General features: G+C 58.0%; 1 protein-coding gene across 3 annotated transcripts in view; it reads right to left on the minus strand.

Annotated features, from left to right (window-relative positions):
• Positions 1-280: 280 nt before the first annotated feature.
• SBK1 (SH3 domain binding kinase 1) overlaps positions 281-13,370 on the minus strand; it is a 68,207-nt gene continuing 55,117 nt past the window's right edge. For all 3 annotated transcript variants that reach the window (XM_037737469.1, XM_017525720.1, XM_037737470.1), the window contains exons 2-4: positions 6,512-6,744; positions 4,965-5,167; positions 281-4,061 (exon numbers count right to left, since the gene is read on the minus strand). In XM_037737469.1, coding sequence (XP_037593397.1) covers positions 3,210-4,061; positions 4,965-5,167; positions 6,512-6,744 — 1,288 coding nt within the window. In that variant the 3' untranslated portion in view covers positions 281-3,209. The remainder of the gene's footprint in view (positions 4,062-4,964; positions 5,168-6,511; positions 6,745-13,370) is intronic.

A 13,370-nucleotide genomic window follows, 5' to 3' on the forward strand; every position in this document is an offset into this window, starting at 1 on the left:
TCCTGCCTCAGCCACCCGAGTAGCTGGGACTACAGGTGTGCGCCACCATGCCCAGCTAATTTTGTGTTTTTAGTGGAGACATGGTTTCACCATGTTGGCCAGGCTGGTCTTGAACTCCTGACCTCAGGTGATCTGCCTGCCTTGGCCTCCCAAAGTGCCTGAATTACAGGTGTCAGCCACCATGCCTGGCCCAAGTTTTGTTTCTAGAGTAGCTGTGTGCCCCGCCCCCCGCCAACCCCACCGCCCTCTCCGCACTGAAGCTAAGACAGCCACCCAGTGGTCATTTTTCTAAACTTTTGTTTATTTTATAGCAATCGTCATGTTTAGAGAAGTAAATAACACATTTAAAAACCTTCTCAGGGCCAAAGGATGCCAGAATATTTACAAACACATGGGGGAAGGGTGGCAAGACATGGGGGTCTGGGGCTCTGGGGCCGGGACCCTGCCCCAGGCCCTGAGCCAGGCATGGACGCTGATGCCAGCCACCAGGACTGTCCCACTGGCCACAGCGTGGGCTCAGGGAACACTGGGCAGCCATGGGGCTCTGTTCAGAGGGCCTGGTGGAGACCCTCTAGCCGACCTGTGGCCCTGCCTCCCACCCAGGGGGCTCCCCGCACCCCACAGGCCAGCTCAGAGGGGTCTCTGGGAAGCACCAAAGGACAGGGGCAGTGTGGGGGACACGGGGGCTGGGACAGGGGTCAGGATGCCCCGGCCTGCCCGGGGTAGGACGGAGACACACACACACACACACACACACACATACACACGTACACACTGTACCTTCACAGAAGAATCGCAACGGGGAGATTTTGTGTGTGTGTGTGTGTGTGGTTTTTTTTTGTCTTCTAAGTCTTCATGTCTACAGTATTATTTTTTGCTATTATTTTTGTTTCTTCGACAGTGACATAAACTGAGGTAAACATCTGTGACCAACACCTCTCCTAAGGGGCAAAAGGGTCCCAGCCCGACCAGCAGAGGAGGTGGCAGCAGCAGGGCCTCAACCTGGTGTTCCGGTTCTGCTTTGGGGTCAGGCTGGTGGCTGGCCCTCTGGGTGCCTCTGGGAATGAGGAGGCTGGGCTACGTAACTATGGTCCCCTCCCAACTCTAACATACTAGATACTACGATGGCAGGGGAAACTCCCGAACAGGATCTTAACAGAGAGAGAGAGAGAGAGAGAGAGAGGAGAGAGAGAGAGAGAGAGAGAGAGAGAGAAAGAGAAAGAGTGCGCACGGCAAGGGACGTCTACTGTGGAATCTCAATTCCTTGTTATTGCAGGAGAGATCAGGATGTCGCGAGGCCTAAGGCAAAAGGAGAAGTTGCGGCTGGGAGAGGCAGCCCCGATGGGCTCCAGGTGGGCCGGGGGCAGTGACGGGCCTTCTCTGAGACCTGGCCCTTGGAGGGGGGTTTGCTACTTACCTGGCATGTGGAGGGCCCGTACCCACTGGGGAGGTGGGGTCTGGAGAGGAGTGGGCACAGCGGGGAGAGCGGGGCCAGGCCCTGGGACAACCCCACACTGTTTGTAAACTGGACCCGGGCAGGGCAGGGGACCTATAGCCCTTTTTCAAGGTGGCAATGAGTGGGGAGTGCAGAGGTGGGGGCTCCAGCCAGAAAGTGCTCGGAGTTCACTCTGGCCGGCCTGGCCCATCAAAGAGCCCCTTGAATGGCCCAGAACCCCAGGAGGGACCCTGGCAGGGGTGACCTGGGGCAGAGGGTGGGGCATTGCAAGGCACAGGGACAGCCTTGCCCATGTGGAGCTTATTGCAGGGGTCCCAGGCCTCCACAGAGAGGGCAGGGGGTCAGGACGGAGCACTGGAGGAGGTGGGGGTCCTGTCATCTCTGTTTTGCTGCCTGGGGTCCTGAACCAACCTGCAGGGGGCTCCTTGCTGGATTCCCTGAGGGGTGTGGTGCAAGGCAGGCCTGGCCCCTGGGACAGCTGCCTGGGAGGACCAGGGCGGGTGGGGCTGCTGAACTGTCCGGACGCACAGTCACTGAACGCATAGGGAGACACCCATGCGTCTGCACCCTACGCACACACCTAGTCACCGCTTGCCCCATCGAATCCACGGGCCCCATTCTCACACCCACGTGCAGCTCCGACACCCTGCACACTCCAGTACCAGAAACGTGGGAGACGTCAGGATGGGGTCTTGGAGGCTGGCATGTTTGACTCCAGCAGAAACCCAGGAGAAATTTCCAGCATGAACCACCTCGCCACCTGCCGGAAGCCTAAGCTACTATGTCCAGGCTGGGGTTGCGAGGGCTGGGAGGACCCGGCGGAGGTCCCTGGGCCTGGGAAGGTGCGGCTGGCAGGGGGAGCTGGGCCCTGCCCTCAGCTTCGCACTCACTCCCCTGCCTTAAGGATGCTGGGGCAGCTAAGATCCCTGCCCTGTGAGCCCTTCTATCCCCCGAAGTTGTCAGGACAAACCCTTGTGGCTGGGGGGAGGAGAAGGGGGAGGGAGGGGAGAGAGCTCTGCTTCTCAGCGAGTGCCAAGCTGCCCTCCTTCCTGGGCTGTGTTTTCATCCATGCAATGGGGGTGTGCAGGAGTCACTAGCTCCTTGGGGGCTGTTCTGCACATACAATCACTTATGCGACATCCAGACATTTGCTACATTTTCCAGGGGCTTGCCTCTCCCCTCCAGCCTCCAGAAGGGCAGGGCACAGCTGCCCTCCGTTCACTGCCCTGATCCCAGCCAGTGCCCAGGGGTCTTAGATCCCCTCTCTGCCCAACACTTCAGTCCCTTTTTGTGCCCAGGGTAGGGAGGGGACAGAGTGGGACGGCCAGGAGGAGGGGAACTGGGGTGGGACCGCAGGATGATCTGCCAGGGGGTATGGAGGGCCAGGAGCAACGAGTCCAGGGTTCCAGGGCTCATGGCGGTTTCTGAAAGTGTGGCCCGAGAGCTCCCTTGCTCCTGGCGTGCGTGCGTGCGTGCGTGCGTGTGTGTGTGTGTGTGTGTGTGTGTTGGGGGGCTCCGAATTCTCGGGTCTGTGAGGCTTGGCTCCTCTGGGTGAAGTCCCCGCCCACCAGGGGGTCTCTGGTGGCCCCCTCACCAGCCCACCCGGACCGACCAGGCGCGCGGCCGCGACCCGCCTAGTCTACTGCTGCGCCCCCTGCCCCGCGGCGAGGCGGCTCCATTCCCCACCGCCGTATCGGGCACCGGCTTGGGGCGGCCCCGGGCAGTTCCCCGGTCCGAGGGCGGCGGGGGCGGCTCAGACGCAGATCTCGATGGCCGTGGCCAGCACCACCTGCCCTTTGCTCTTGTCCGCGCGGCCGTCGGTCCGGCCGGGGGGCCCCGGGGGAGCCAGGCCGGGCTCGGGCACGGGCACAGGTACCGGCACCGGCACAGGTACCGGCACCGGCACGGGCACGGGCACCGCCCCGACGGCGGGGGGCGTGGGCCGGGAGCCGCTGCCGCTCTCGGTCAGCACTGTCCGCTTGAGCGGCCCGGGCGCCTCGAGGCGCAGTGCCCCGGCGGCGGGCGGGCGGTCCCCAGGCGGCTTGCGCGCGCGGTGCGAGGGCCGGCGGCGCAGCTCGGACGTGAGCTCGTGCTTCAGGAAGCGGAACACCTCCTTGGCCGGGCCGCGGCGCTCGGGCTCCAGGGCCAGCAGGCGCTGGAACATGCGCAGCGCGGGCTCGGTGAAGCGGCGCCACTGCGACGGCAGCCCCGGCAGGCGGCCCCGCTGCCAGCGCACGAACTCCTCGAAGAAGGCGTCGGCGCCCGAGGCCGCCTCCCACGGGAAGTTGCCGGTGAGCACGCAGAAGATGAGCACGCCGAAGGCCCACACGTCCACGCCCGTGTCCACCGCCAGGCCGTCGGCGCGGCCCGCCTGGCACACCTCGGGCGCCGTGTAGGGGATGGTGCCGCTCACGCGCTTGACGCGGCAGCCCACGCGGCGCGTCATGCCGAAGTCGGCCAGCTTCACGCGGCGGCACTCGCGGTCGAACAGCAGCACGTTCTCGGGCTTGATGTCGCGGTGCACCAGCTGCCGCCCGTGCATGAAGTCCAGCGCTAGGCCCAGCTGCTGCACGCAGCGCTTCACCGTGTCCTCGGGGAGCCCCACCTGCGGGCGGCCGGGAATGGGGGAGCCGCGCTCGCTTTCCAGCTCTCCCGTGCCCGCCCCGCCGCCCTCCCCTCCAGCTCCCTCTCTAGCGGGCTGGTTTTCGCCTCCCACCCTGTCCCCGGTAACAGCAGTGACGGCGCAGATGCGCACCTGCTGCGGCCCCGGTGCTGCAGACCGCCCTTTCTCTCTCTCTCTCATCCAAGCCTTCTGCAGAGTGGCTACTATGCCCGCTTCTCCTATGGGGGCATTGGGGCTCCAGAAGGGACACATGGCTCTCCAGGAGGAGGTTGATGAGGAGGTCCGCAGTGCCCTCCACCTGCTCTCAGTTTGTCCTGCCTGCTAGATATTTAATCTGGTGTGTTTCCCCCAACTAGAACCGGGTTCCCCGAGCTTCCTGTCTTGTTCCCTGCTGTGTCCGTGCATCTGTGTCTCCAGATTCTGGGAGGTAGTAGGTGCTCAGCAAAGAGGGAGGACCTGCTCCGAAGGTCTCATCACTCAGCCAGCATGTGGCAGAGCAGAGTTGAAGCCGGTGCCTGGAGTCCTCCCCCACCCTGCTGGCTCCAGGGTCACTTCCTCTGAGGCCTCCTTCCCGGGTGGATCTCACACCTCTCCTCTTGTCCAGCCCCAGGAGAAGGCGCAGTGGGACTTCATCCCTTCATTCTCACTATCTCCTTTCAGGTGCTCATCTCCATCTGCTATTATCTAGCTCACTCCGGAGTGTCAGTTTCCCGCTAGAACAGGGACTTTTATCTTCCTCACTGCACATCCCAGCTCCCGGAATGGTAACTGACATATGGCAGTCACCCAATAAATACTTGCTGACTAAATGGTCTGAATCCACTCCTATCTCACACTCTGGGGACCCTGAAGACCCTCTCCACCCTATGCCACCATCCCGGGTACCTGGGGAGGGATGATGTCAAACAGGTCCCCAGCAGGTGCGTACTCCTGGGCAAAGACGTAGCAGTCCTCCGTCTCAAAGACGACGTCAAAAACCTTGATGATGAAGGGACTGGAGGAGAGGCTGTTGGTGATGCTCACCTCCCGCAGGAAGTTCTTCAGCTTGGTTTTGCTCTTGTTCACAAACTTGAGTGCCATTTTTGTGCCTGATGGGAACAACAGCAACAGGGGTGAAGCCCCCTCTCCCAGCGCCTCTGTGCTGGATGTACCCATGCCTGTGTCCAGAACAAGGCACAACGGGGCCCCCAGATGGCATGACTGTCCTCATCTTATGGATAGGGAGCAGACCCAGGGAGAGGAAATGGATTGCCCAAGGCCATGGAGGCAGGTTCAACCTGAGCCTTCTACACCCAGTCTGCAGCCCTCCAGGAGGAGGGGGCAAGGAGGCCTGTGGCACCCTCCACCTCTCATTTTGTCCTGTCTGTTATATGCTTATTTATCTTGTTGGTCTACCCCAGCTAGACCCGGTCTCCCTGAACTTCCAGTCTTGTTAAATGGATGAATGAATAAGAAATGAGACACAGCAAGGCACGTGTCCACAATGCTGTGCCTGGGTAAGCATCTGTGCCCATCTGGTGCATAGCTGTGTGGTGTACACATGTGTGTCCACGGAGCATTTAGGCATCACAGGCCCTGCCTTCAGCACTGCACATTCACAACTCACACGTCATTATGACCCTATGAGTTAAACACTAACATTACCCTATTTTACAGAGAAGGACACCAAAGCACAGAGAGGTGAAGTCACTTGTGCAAGGTCACAGAGCAAGCAAGTAACAAAGCTCGGGTGACCCCATGTTGGGTGCTCCTTCTGCTGCCCTCAGTTGACACAGAGCCCCCGGACCCAGGCGTGTGCAGTTGTGGGAGCTCACACAGCCCCTGCCCCTGGCTGGCTGGGTGGCATGGCTGTGACCTACAGTGTGGGGGAGGTATCAAGCTCAGTGACTAAGCGACAAGTCTCTGGAGATGACTCCTGTGGTCTCGTTTTAGTTCATGGCCTCTGAAGCTGCACGGCCTTGGCTATGTGGCTGCATCGGCCTGGGTCTCACTGTCCCCCCACCGAGAGATGGTAATGGCCATACTGATCCCGAAGGCCCTTCTACCACCCACTAAGTGTGGCACCCTGTTCCCGAGGAACTGCCCTCACTCTCTGTCCACCTACCTGGGGTCAGCCATCCCTCAGACACTGGTGATGCCCAGACACAGACACCAGCCCTGCCCTCTCCAGAGGCCCCTGGCACAGCCCCTTGGCTGTGTCAAAGGCACCCCTGATGGCCCCACAGCAGCCCACCCTGCAGCCTGACCACTCTGTCCCCATTCCTCCCTTGCCCCATCTGCCCACTCTCCTTCTCCCTGGCTGTTTCATCCTCTTCATCTGGCCCGTGACCCTGCCTCCCAGCCCCCACAGAGCACCAGAAAACACTGGCCCAGCTGGAAGGCCATGTCCCGCCACCCCGACCTCCCAGTGCTGCCAGCTTGCACTCGCTCACCTGTGCCCTTGTAGACCACCAGATCAACCTTCCCATAGGTGCCTTTGCCCAGCTCCCGGACTAGGTCGTAATGCTTGGTGACATCGCTGGCGGCCAGAGTGCGGAGGGTCAGGGCCTGCATGTCTTCAGTGAGTAGGGGCACGCCTGCCCCAGGTCCTGGGGCAGTCCCCGGCCCACAGCAGGGCAGGGAGCGGGGCGGCTCAGGCTCTGGGCAGCCCACGCTCATCTTCTCCCTGTTTGGTCGGGGGTGGGGGGATGAGCATGAAATGTGACATCAGGCACGGGTCCACTTCTCCAGCCCCTCGGTCCTCCCCAGCGCTCAGAAATCTTGAGGCTGGGCCCTGCTGCCAGGCCCAAGATAACCACAAGGGGGCGACAAGCATCTTGGTTGTGTTGCCTTCCCCAAAGCCTCAGGGGCCAGGCTAGAGTGAGCTACCCCAAGCCAGTCACCGCTGGACCCTGGGGTTGGTGGCACCGGCCCCTCTGCCTCATGCTGCCACCCACACAGTGTCAGGCAACGCCCTGTATTTATGTTACACAGACACAGCCAGATACTGAGTTCACATGGGTACTCCCATTCACAAGCGTTGGTTTTGTTTTGATTGTAGAGAGGGGATCTCACTATGTGGCCCAGGCTGGTCTCAAAATCCTGGCCTCTAGTGATCCCTCTGCCTGGCCCTCCCAAAGTGCTGGGATTACAGGTATGAGCTACTGCACCCGGCCTGTTTTAATTTTTATTTCAGAGATGGGGCCTCACTCTATCACTCAGGCTGGAGTGCAGTGGCACGGATCATGGCTCACTGCAGCCTCCACCTCCCAGGCTTAAGCTATCCTCCCACCTCAGCCTCCTGGGTAGGTTGGACTACAGGCATGCGCCCCCACATCTGGCTAATTTTATTTATTTATTTTTAATTTTTAGTTCTGGGGTACATGTGCAGGATGTGCAGGTTTCTTACACAGGTAAACGTGTGTCATGGTAGTTTGCTGCCCCTATCATGCCTGGCTGATTTTTTATTTTTATTTTTGTAGAGTTGGGGTCTCACTATGTTGCCCAGGCTGGTCTAGAACTCCTGGCCTTAAGTGATCCTCCCGCCTCAGCCACCCAAAGCACTGGGATTACTGGCATGAGCCACCATGCCCGGCTTATTCACAAGTATTGATGAAGCACCTGCTGTTCCCCAGGGCTCTCCAATGCCCAGAGGACACTGCACTGAACAAACGTCTAGGACTCCCTGTCCCCATGGGGCTTACACTCCAGGGGGAGAGAGGCAGTAGACACAGTGGTCACGCCAGTTGTATATTATGATCCAAAGTGGTGTGGGCTATCCATATGGTAGGGGATGGGGACAAAGAGGTCTGAGGACCCTGATTGCACCATCACGTATCTCGGCCAGGCCGTCTTAGGCCAAACCGGCAGGATGGTACAGATGGGCCGCACCATACCACCACGCACGGCCACACCTCAGCACAGCCCGGCAGTGCCTCCCCCACCGCAGATGACAGCACCACCTGACTCAGGAACAAACACTACAGCTGTGTCCCAGGGTCTCCCCTAAGCCCTGCCCAGACACAAAGGTAGGGCACCTGTTCCCAAAGACCCAGCCCCCGCTCCCATTCCCAGCCTGACTGACCCCTTCAACATCCACACAAGCTGAGACGGTCTTCCTGGACATACCCCTCATAGCTACTGAGTTTGTCCCCAAGTGGATTGGCTGTGGGTGCGAGGGAGGCACAGAGACGTAGGGGTCAGTCCAGAGCCGGGGCGGGAGACCTGACTTTTTAAAAAAGTATATTTAGGCTGGACACAGTGGCTCACACCTGTAATCCCAGCACTTTGGAAGGCCAAGGCAGGCAGATCACTTGAGGTCAGGAGTTCAAGACCAGACTGGTCAGCGTGGCGAAACCCTGTCTCTCTCTCTCTCTCTTTTTTTTTTAAAGATGGGGTTTCACCATGTTGGTCAGGCTGGTCTTGAACTCCCGACCTCAGGTGATCCACCCGCCTTGGCCTCCAAAGTGCTTGGATTACAGGTGTGAGCCACTACGCCCGGCGGCGAAACACTGTCTCTACTAAAAATACAAAAATTAGCTGGGCATGGTGGTGCACACCTTAATCCCAGCTACTCAGGAGATTGAGGCAGGAGAACTGCTTGAACCCTGGAAGCAGAGGCTGCGGTGAGCAGAGATTGTGCCGCTGCACTCCAGCCTGGGTGACAGGGCGAGACTCAGTCTCAAAAAAAGAAAAAGAATGTATTTGTTTTGAGATAGGGTCTTGCTCTGTTGCCCAGGCTGGAGTGCAGTAAAGTGATCATAGCTCACTGGAGCCTCGAACTCCTGGGCTCAAGGGATCCTCCTGCCTCAACCTCCTGAGTAGCTGGAACTGCAGGCATGCACTACCGCCTCTGGCTAATGTTGAAATGTTTTGTAGAGAGGGGTCTTGCTGTGTTTTCCAGGCTGGTTGAAGTCCTGAGATAAAAGCGATCCTTCCACCTCAGCCTCCCAAAGTGCTGGGACTACAGCGTGAGCCACCACACTGGGCTGAGACCTGCCTTGTCACATGGGTGACAGTGAACTAATTCCGTGTCTGTGGCCTTCATTTCTTATTTTCCCTCATGCCATTTTTCTAGTTTTATTGAGATATGTTTGGTGTACAACAAACTACACATATTTGAGTGTACAGTGTGATGATTCTGACATATGCATACATCCCTACCATAGAGACCATGAACACATCTATTACCCCAAAGTTTCCTTTTGCCCCCTTTTTTTTTTTTTTTGAGATGGAGTCTTGCTCTGTCACCCAGGCTGGAGTGCAGTGTTGAGATCTCAGCTCTCTGCAACCTCTGCCTCCCGGGTTCAAGTGATTCTCCTGCCTCAGCCTCCCCACTAGCTGGGATTACAAGCACCTTGGCTAATTTTTGTACTTTTAGTAGAGATGAGGTTTCACCATGTTGGCCAGGCTGTTCTCGAACTCCTGACCTGGCGACCCACCTGCTTTGGCCTCCTAAAGTGCAGGGATTATAGACATAAGCCACTGTGCCTGGCCCCTTTTGCCCCTTTCTAAAACCCCGTCCCTCCCTGCCCCTGTCTTCCAGGCAACCACTCTGGGCTTGCATTTCTCATTTGTAAATGGGAAGGGATAGACTAGGGGGACGAGCCTTTTCCAGTCTGTACCTTTTCCAGGTACAGACACACATGAGTATGTGTCTGCGTGTGCACCAGCAGGAGAGGCCAGGGCTGCCTCCTTTAGAAGCTGCCACCAGCCTCTACTCCAGGCCCTGGGCACCTGCTTCCCGGTGTAGCCTCTCTTTGCCCTCCTTGCACTCCCTTCTCCCTCTTTTTTTTTTTTCTTAAGTATCTCTTTTTGTGGAGAGGGGAACAGAGTTTCGCCCTTGTCACTGCTGGAGTGCAGTGGCGCGATCTCAGCTCACTACAACCTCTACCTCCCAGGTTCAAGTGATTCTCCCGCCTCAGCCTCCTGAGTAGCTGGGATTACAGGCACCTGCCACCACACCCAGCTTATTTTTGTATTTTTAGTAGAGACGGGGTTTCATCATGTTGACTGGGCTGGTCTTAAACTCCTGACCTCAGGTGATCCACCCACCTCGGCCTCCCAAAGTGCTGGGATTACAGGCGTGCACCACCACACCTGGCCTCTTTTCCTGTAATCCCAGACATGTCACTCCAGCATCCCTAGCCTGCCCCTAAGCACCGCAGCTCCATCTGGGAGAAGGCATAGACGTAGAGCCAGACAGCCTGGGTCTGAGTCCAACTCTGTCACTTGCTACTGGATGTCCTTGGGCAAGTTACGTCATCTCTCTGTGCCTCAGTTTCCCCATCTATACAAAGGATATAATAATAGTGTATTGGGCCAGGCAAGGTGGCTCACGTCTCTGGTCCCACACTCTGGGAGGCCAGGGCAAGAGGACTGCCTGAGACCAGGAGTGTGAGACCAGCCTGTGCAAGACCATGTCTCCACAAAAATAAAAAATAAAAGAAGATGTTAGCCGGGTGTGGTGGCGCGCACCTGTAGTCCCAGCTACTCAGGAGGCAGAGGCAAGAGAACTGCTTGACCCAGGAATTTGAGGCTGCAGTGAGATATGATCATTCCACTATACTGCAGCCCAGATGCCGAGTGAGACCCTACCTAAGTAAGGTAATAATAATAATAACAGTGCCTTCTCCCTGTGGGTTGTTGCAAGAGTTAAATAAGTTAACCGGCGTGAAGCCTGGCATGCAGCACGCAGGGAGTGCTCCATAGGTGCCTGGGGTTGCTGTGTTATTCCGTCATCATCACTGCTTTCTCTCTGGCTGAGCGAGGGCGGGTGGGCATGGCTGGAGGCTGAAAGCACTCCACGGGCCCTGCATCTTCACCTGGCCCAGCAGCTCCCTTCCAGGCCCCAAGCCTCTCCTCCTCCTCTGCCTTCCCCTTCACTCTCGGCACGACCCAGCCTCCCACTTCACACGGAGAGGAGGAACATCAGGAGAGAACTTCCTGGCCTCCCACCCAGCCCCAAACGGAGCTCCATCTGCACCGTCCTCTCAGCTGGCTGGGGAGGAAGGAGCCCTCCTCTCCCCACCCCGGAGCCTGCTCTCAGCCCCGTCTCCCCAGCCTCCTGCCTCCCTCCATTCATGAACCAGCTCATCTCATCTATCTATCTATCTATCTATCTATCTATTTTTTTGAGACAGGGTCTCACTTTGTCACCCAGGCTGCAGTGCAGTGGCATGATCTCAGTTCACTGCCAACTCTGCCTCCTGGACTCAGGCAATCCTCCCATCTCAGCTTCCTGAGTAGCTGGGATCACAGGGTGTGCACCACCACACCTGGCTAATTCTGCATTTTTTGTAGAGATGGGGTTTCACCATGTTGAACTCCTGACCTCAAGCAATCCTCCAGAGTGCTGGGATTACAGATGTCAGCCACCGCACCCAGCCACCCCTGTTGTTTTTTAAATTTTATTATTATTTTTAAACAGGGTCTCGCTCTGTTGCCCAGGCTGGAGTGCAGTGGTGCGCACATGGCTCACTGAAGCCTCCAACTCCTGGGCTCAAGCAATCCTCCCACCCCAGCCTCCTGCGTAGGTGGGACCATAGGCGTGTGCCACCATGCCCAGCTAATCTTTTTCACATTTCACTTTTTGTAGAGATGGGGGCTCACTATATTGCCCAAGCTGGTCTTGAACTCCTGGGCTCCAGAGATCCTCCTGCCTTGGCCTCCTAAAGTGCTGGGATTACAGGCATGAGCCACTGCACCTGGCCTCCTCGCCCCTGTTCTAACAGGACCTTCCTCCTTAGCAATTGCCTTTTCTTTCCTAGCTCATTTCCACCTAAACAGGTGCCCCGGCCCCGCCCATTCCACAGTCCTCTCGTCCAGAGGTAGGAACGGGCCAGGCCCAGAGAACCCGGTCCCGCCCGCCCTTTCTCTCTACCCTAGCGAGCTGACCCAAACGCAGATATGACACCTGCCACCCGCGTCTCCATGCAGTCCCAGCTCTGGGCTGGGCAGCACTGGGTCTTTCCTGCAGCCACCAGCTGGGATTCCGTGGGGTGACATCTCTGTGTGACGGTCTTTCCCTGGCCTCAGGCTTGGAAAAAATCTCCTCTTCCAACCCCTGGGAAATGTCCACCCACCACCTGGGTGATGAGGCTTCCGAGTTAGAAAACCGAGGCCACCTCCACGACACCAGCGGGGCGAGGCAAGGCTGCTTCTGTGCGGGCCTCCTCGGGCCAGCTGCGTCCTTGGGCCCTTTCTGTGTGGACTGTGGGTTTGTCCCCCAGGGGCTCTGATGAGCACACAGCCCTCTTTGTCTCGAACTCCTCCCCACGCCCACCAGGGAGATGCTGGACTGCTCCCCTGACCTACTTTTCCTGATGCGTGTGGAGTCCCCAAGGGCTGCTGAGGTGGGCGGTCCACGTGCTTGCAGCACACGCGTCCACACGTGTGCAATCCTCCCGCCTTGGGCTTTGGCCCTGCCAGGCCACCTCAGGCTGTTCTGTGTCCCCTGGAAGCTTAATGGGCAGCCGCCAGTGGCTATAAGTCCTCCCTCCCTCCCATACCCAGGGATGGGGTGCCTGGCTTGTCTCTGCCCTCTGGGCCTCAGAGTCACCCTGGGAAGGGCGGGGCTAAATCAGGGACACAGCCCAGTGGGCTCAGTTTGGGCCCCATGTGTACCCCCCACTGTCAGGTTCAGCCCATGCTCTGACCACTACCCCACACTGCCTCTCTAGGGCTTTATTTAATGAACTTATTTATTTTAGTTTCCTCTTCTTTTTTTTTTTTAGAAACAGGATCTTGCTCTGTTGCTCAGGCTGGAGTGCAAATCCTAGCTCACTGTAGCCTTGAACTCCTGGGCTCAGGCAGTCCTCCCATCTCAGCCTTATAGGTAGCTAGGACTGCAGACGTGCATCACGGTGCACAGCTCATTTTTAAAAAATTTTTTATGTTTAGAGATGGGAATCTCACTATGTTGCCCAGGCTGCTTTTAAACTCCTATCCTCAAGTGATCCTCCTGCCAAGCCACCACCCCTTACTTCTCTAAGGCTTTAGTGTCCCCTATCCCATGTGCTCCTCGATTCCTGAACAGTATCTCCTGCCTGTTCTACCTCCCTGCTGTGCCTCCTTATCATCAGGTCTCCCTCCTCCAGGAAGACTTCCCTGCTGCCCCCACATGTGCTGAGTCCTGCCTTTGCTCAATGCCTAGATTCATAGGGGCCACCTGTCCCTCCCTCAGGGCCCCTGTTGAATACCTTGGGGGTGGTCTCAGCTGTGTCCCTGTCTGTCCCATCAACAAATCAAGAGCTCCCCAGGGACACAGGCTCAATCGGATTCACCCCTCTTCGGCATCCCCTTCCTGGTTTG

Source organism: Cebus imitator, unplaced genomic scaffold, assembly GCF_001604975.1.
Source record: "Cebus imitator isolate Cc_AM_T3 unplaced genomic scaffold, Cebus_imitator-1.0 Scaffold39, whole genome shotgun sequence".
Taxonomy (NCBI): Eukaryota; Metazoa; Chordata; class Mammalia; order Primates; family Cebidae; genus Cebus; species Cebus imitator.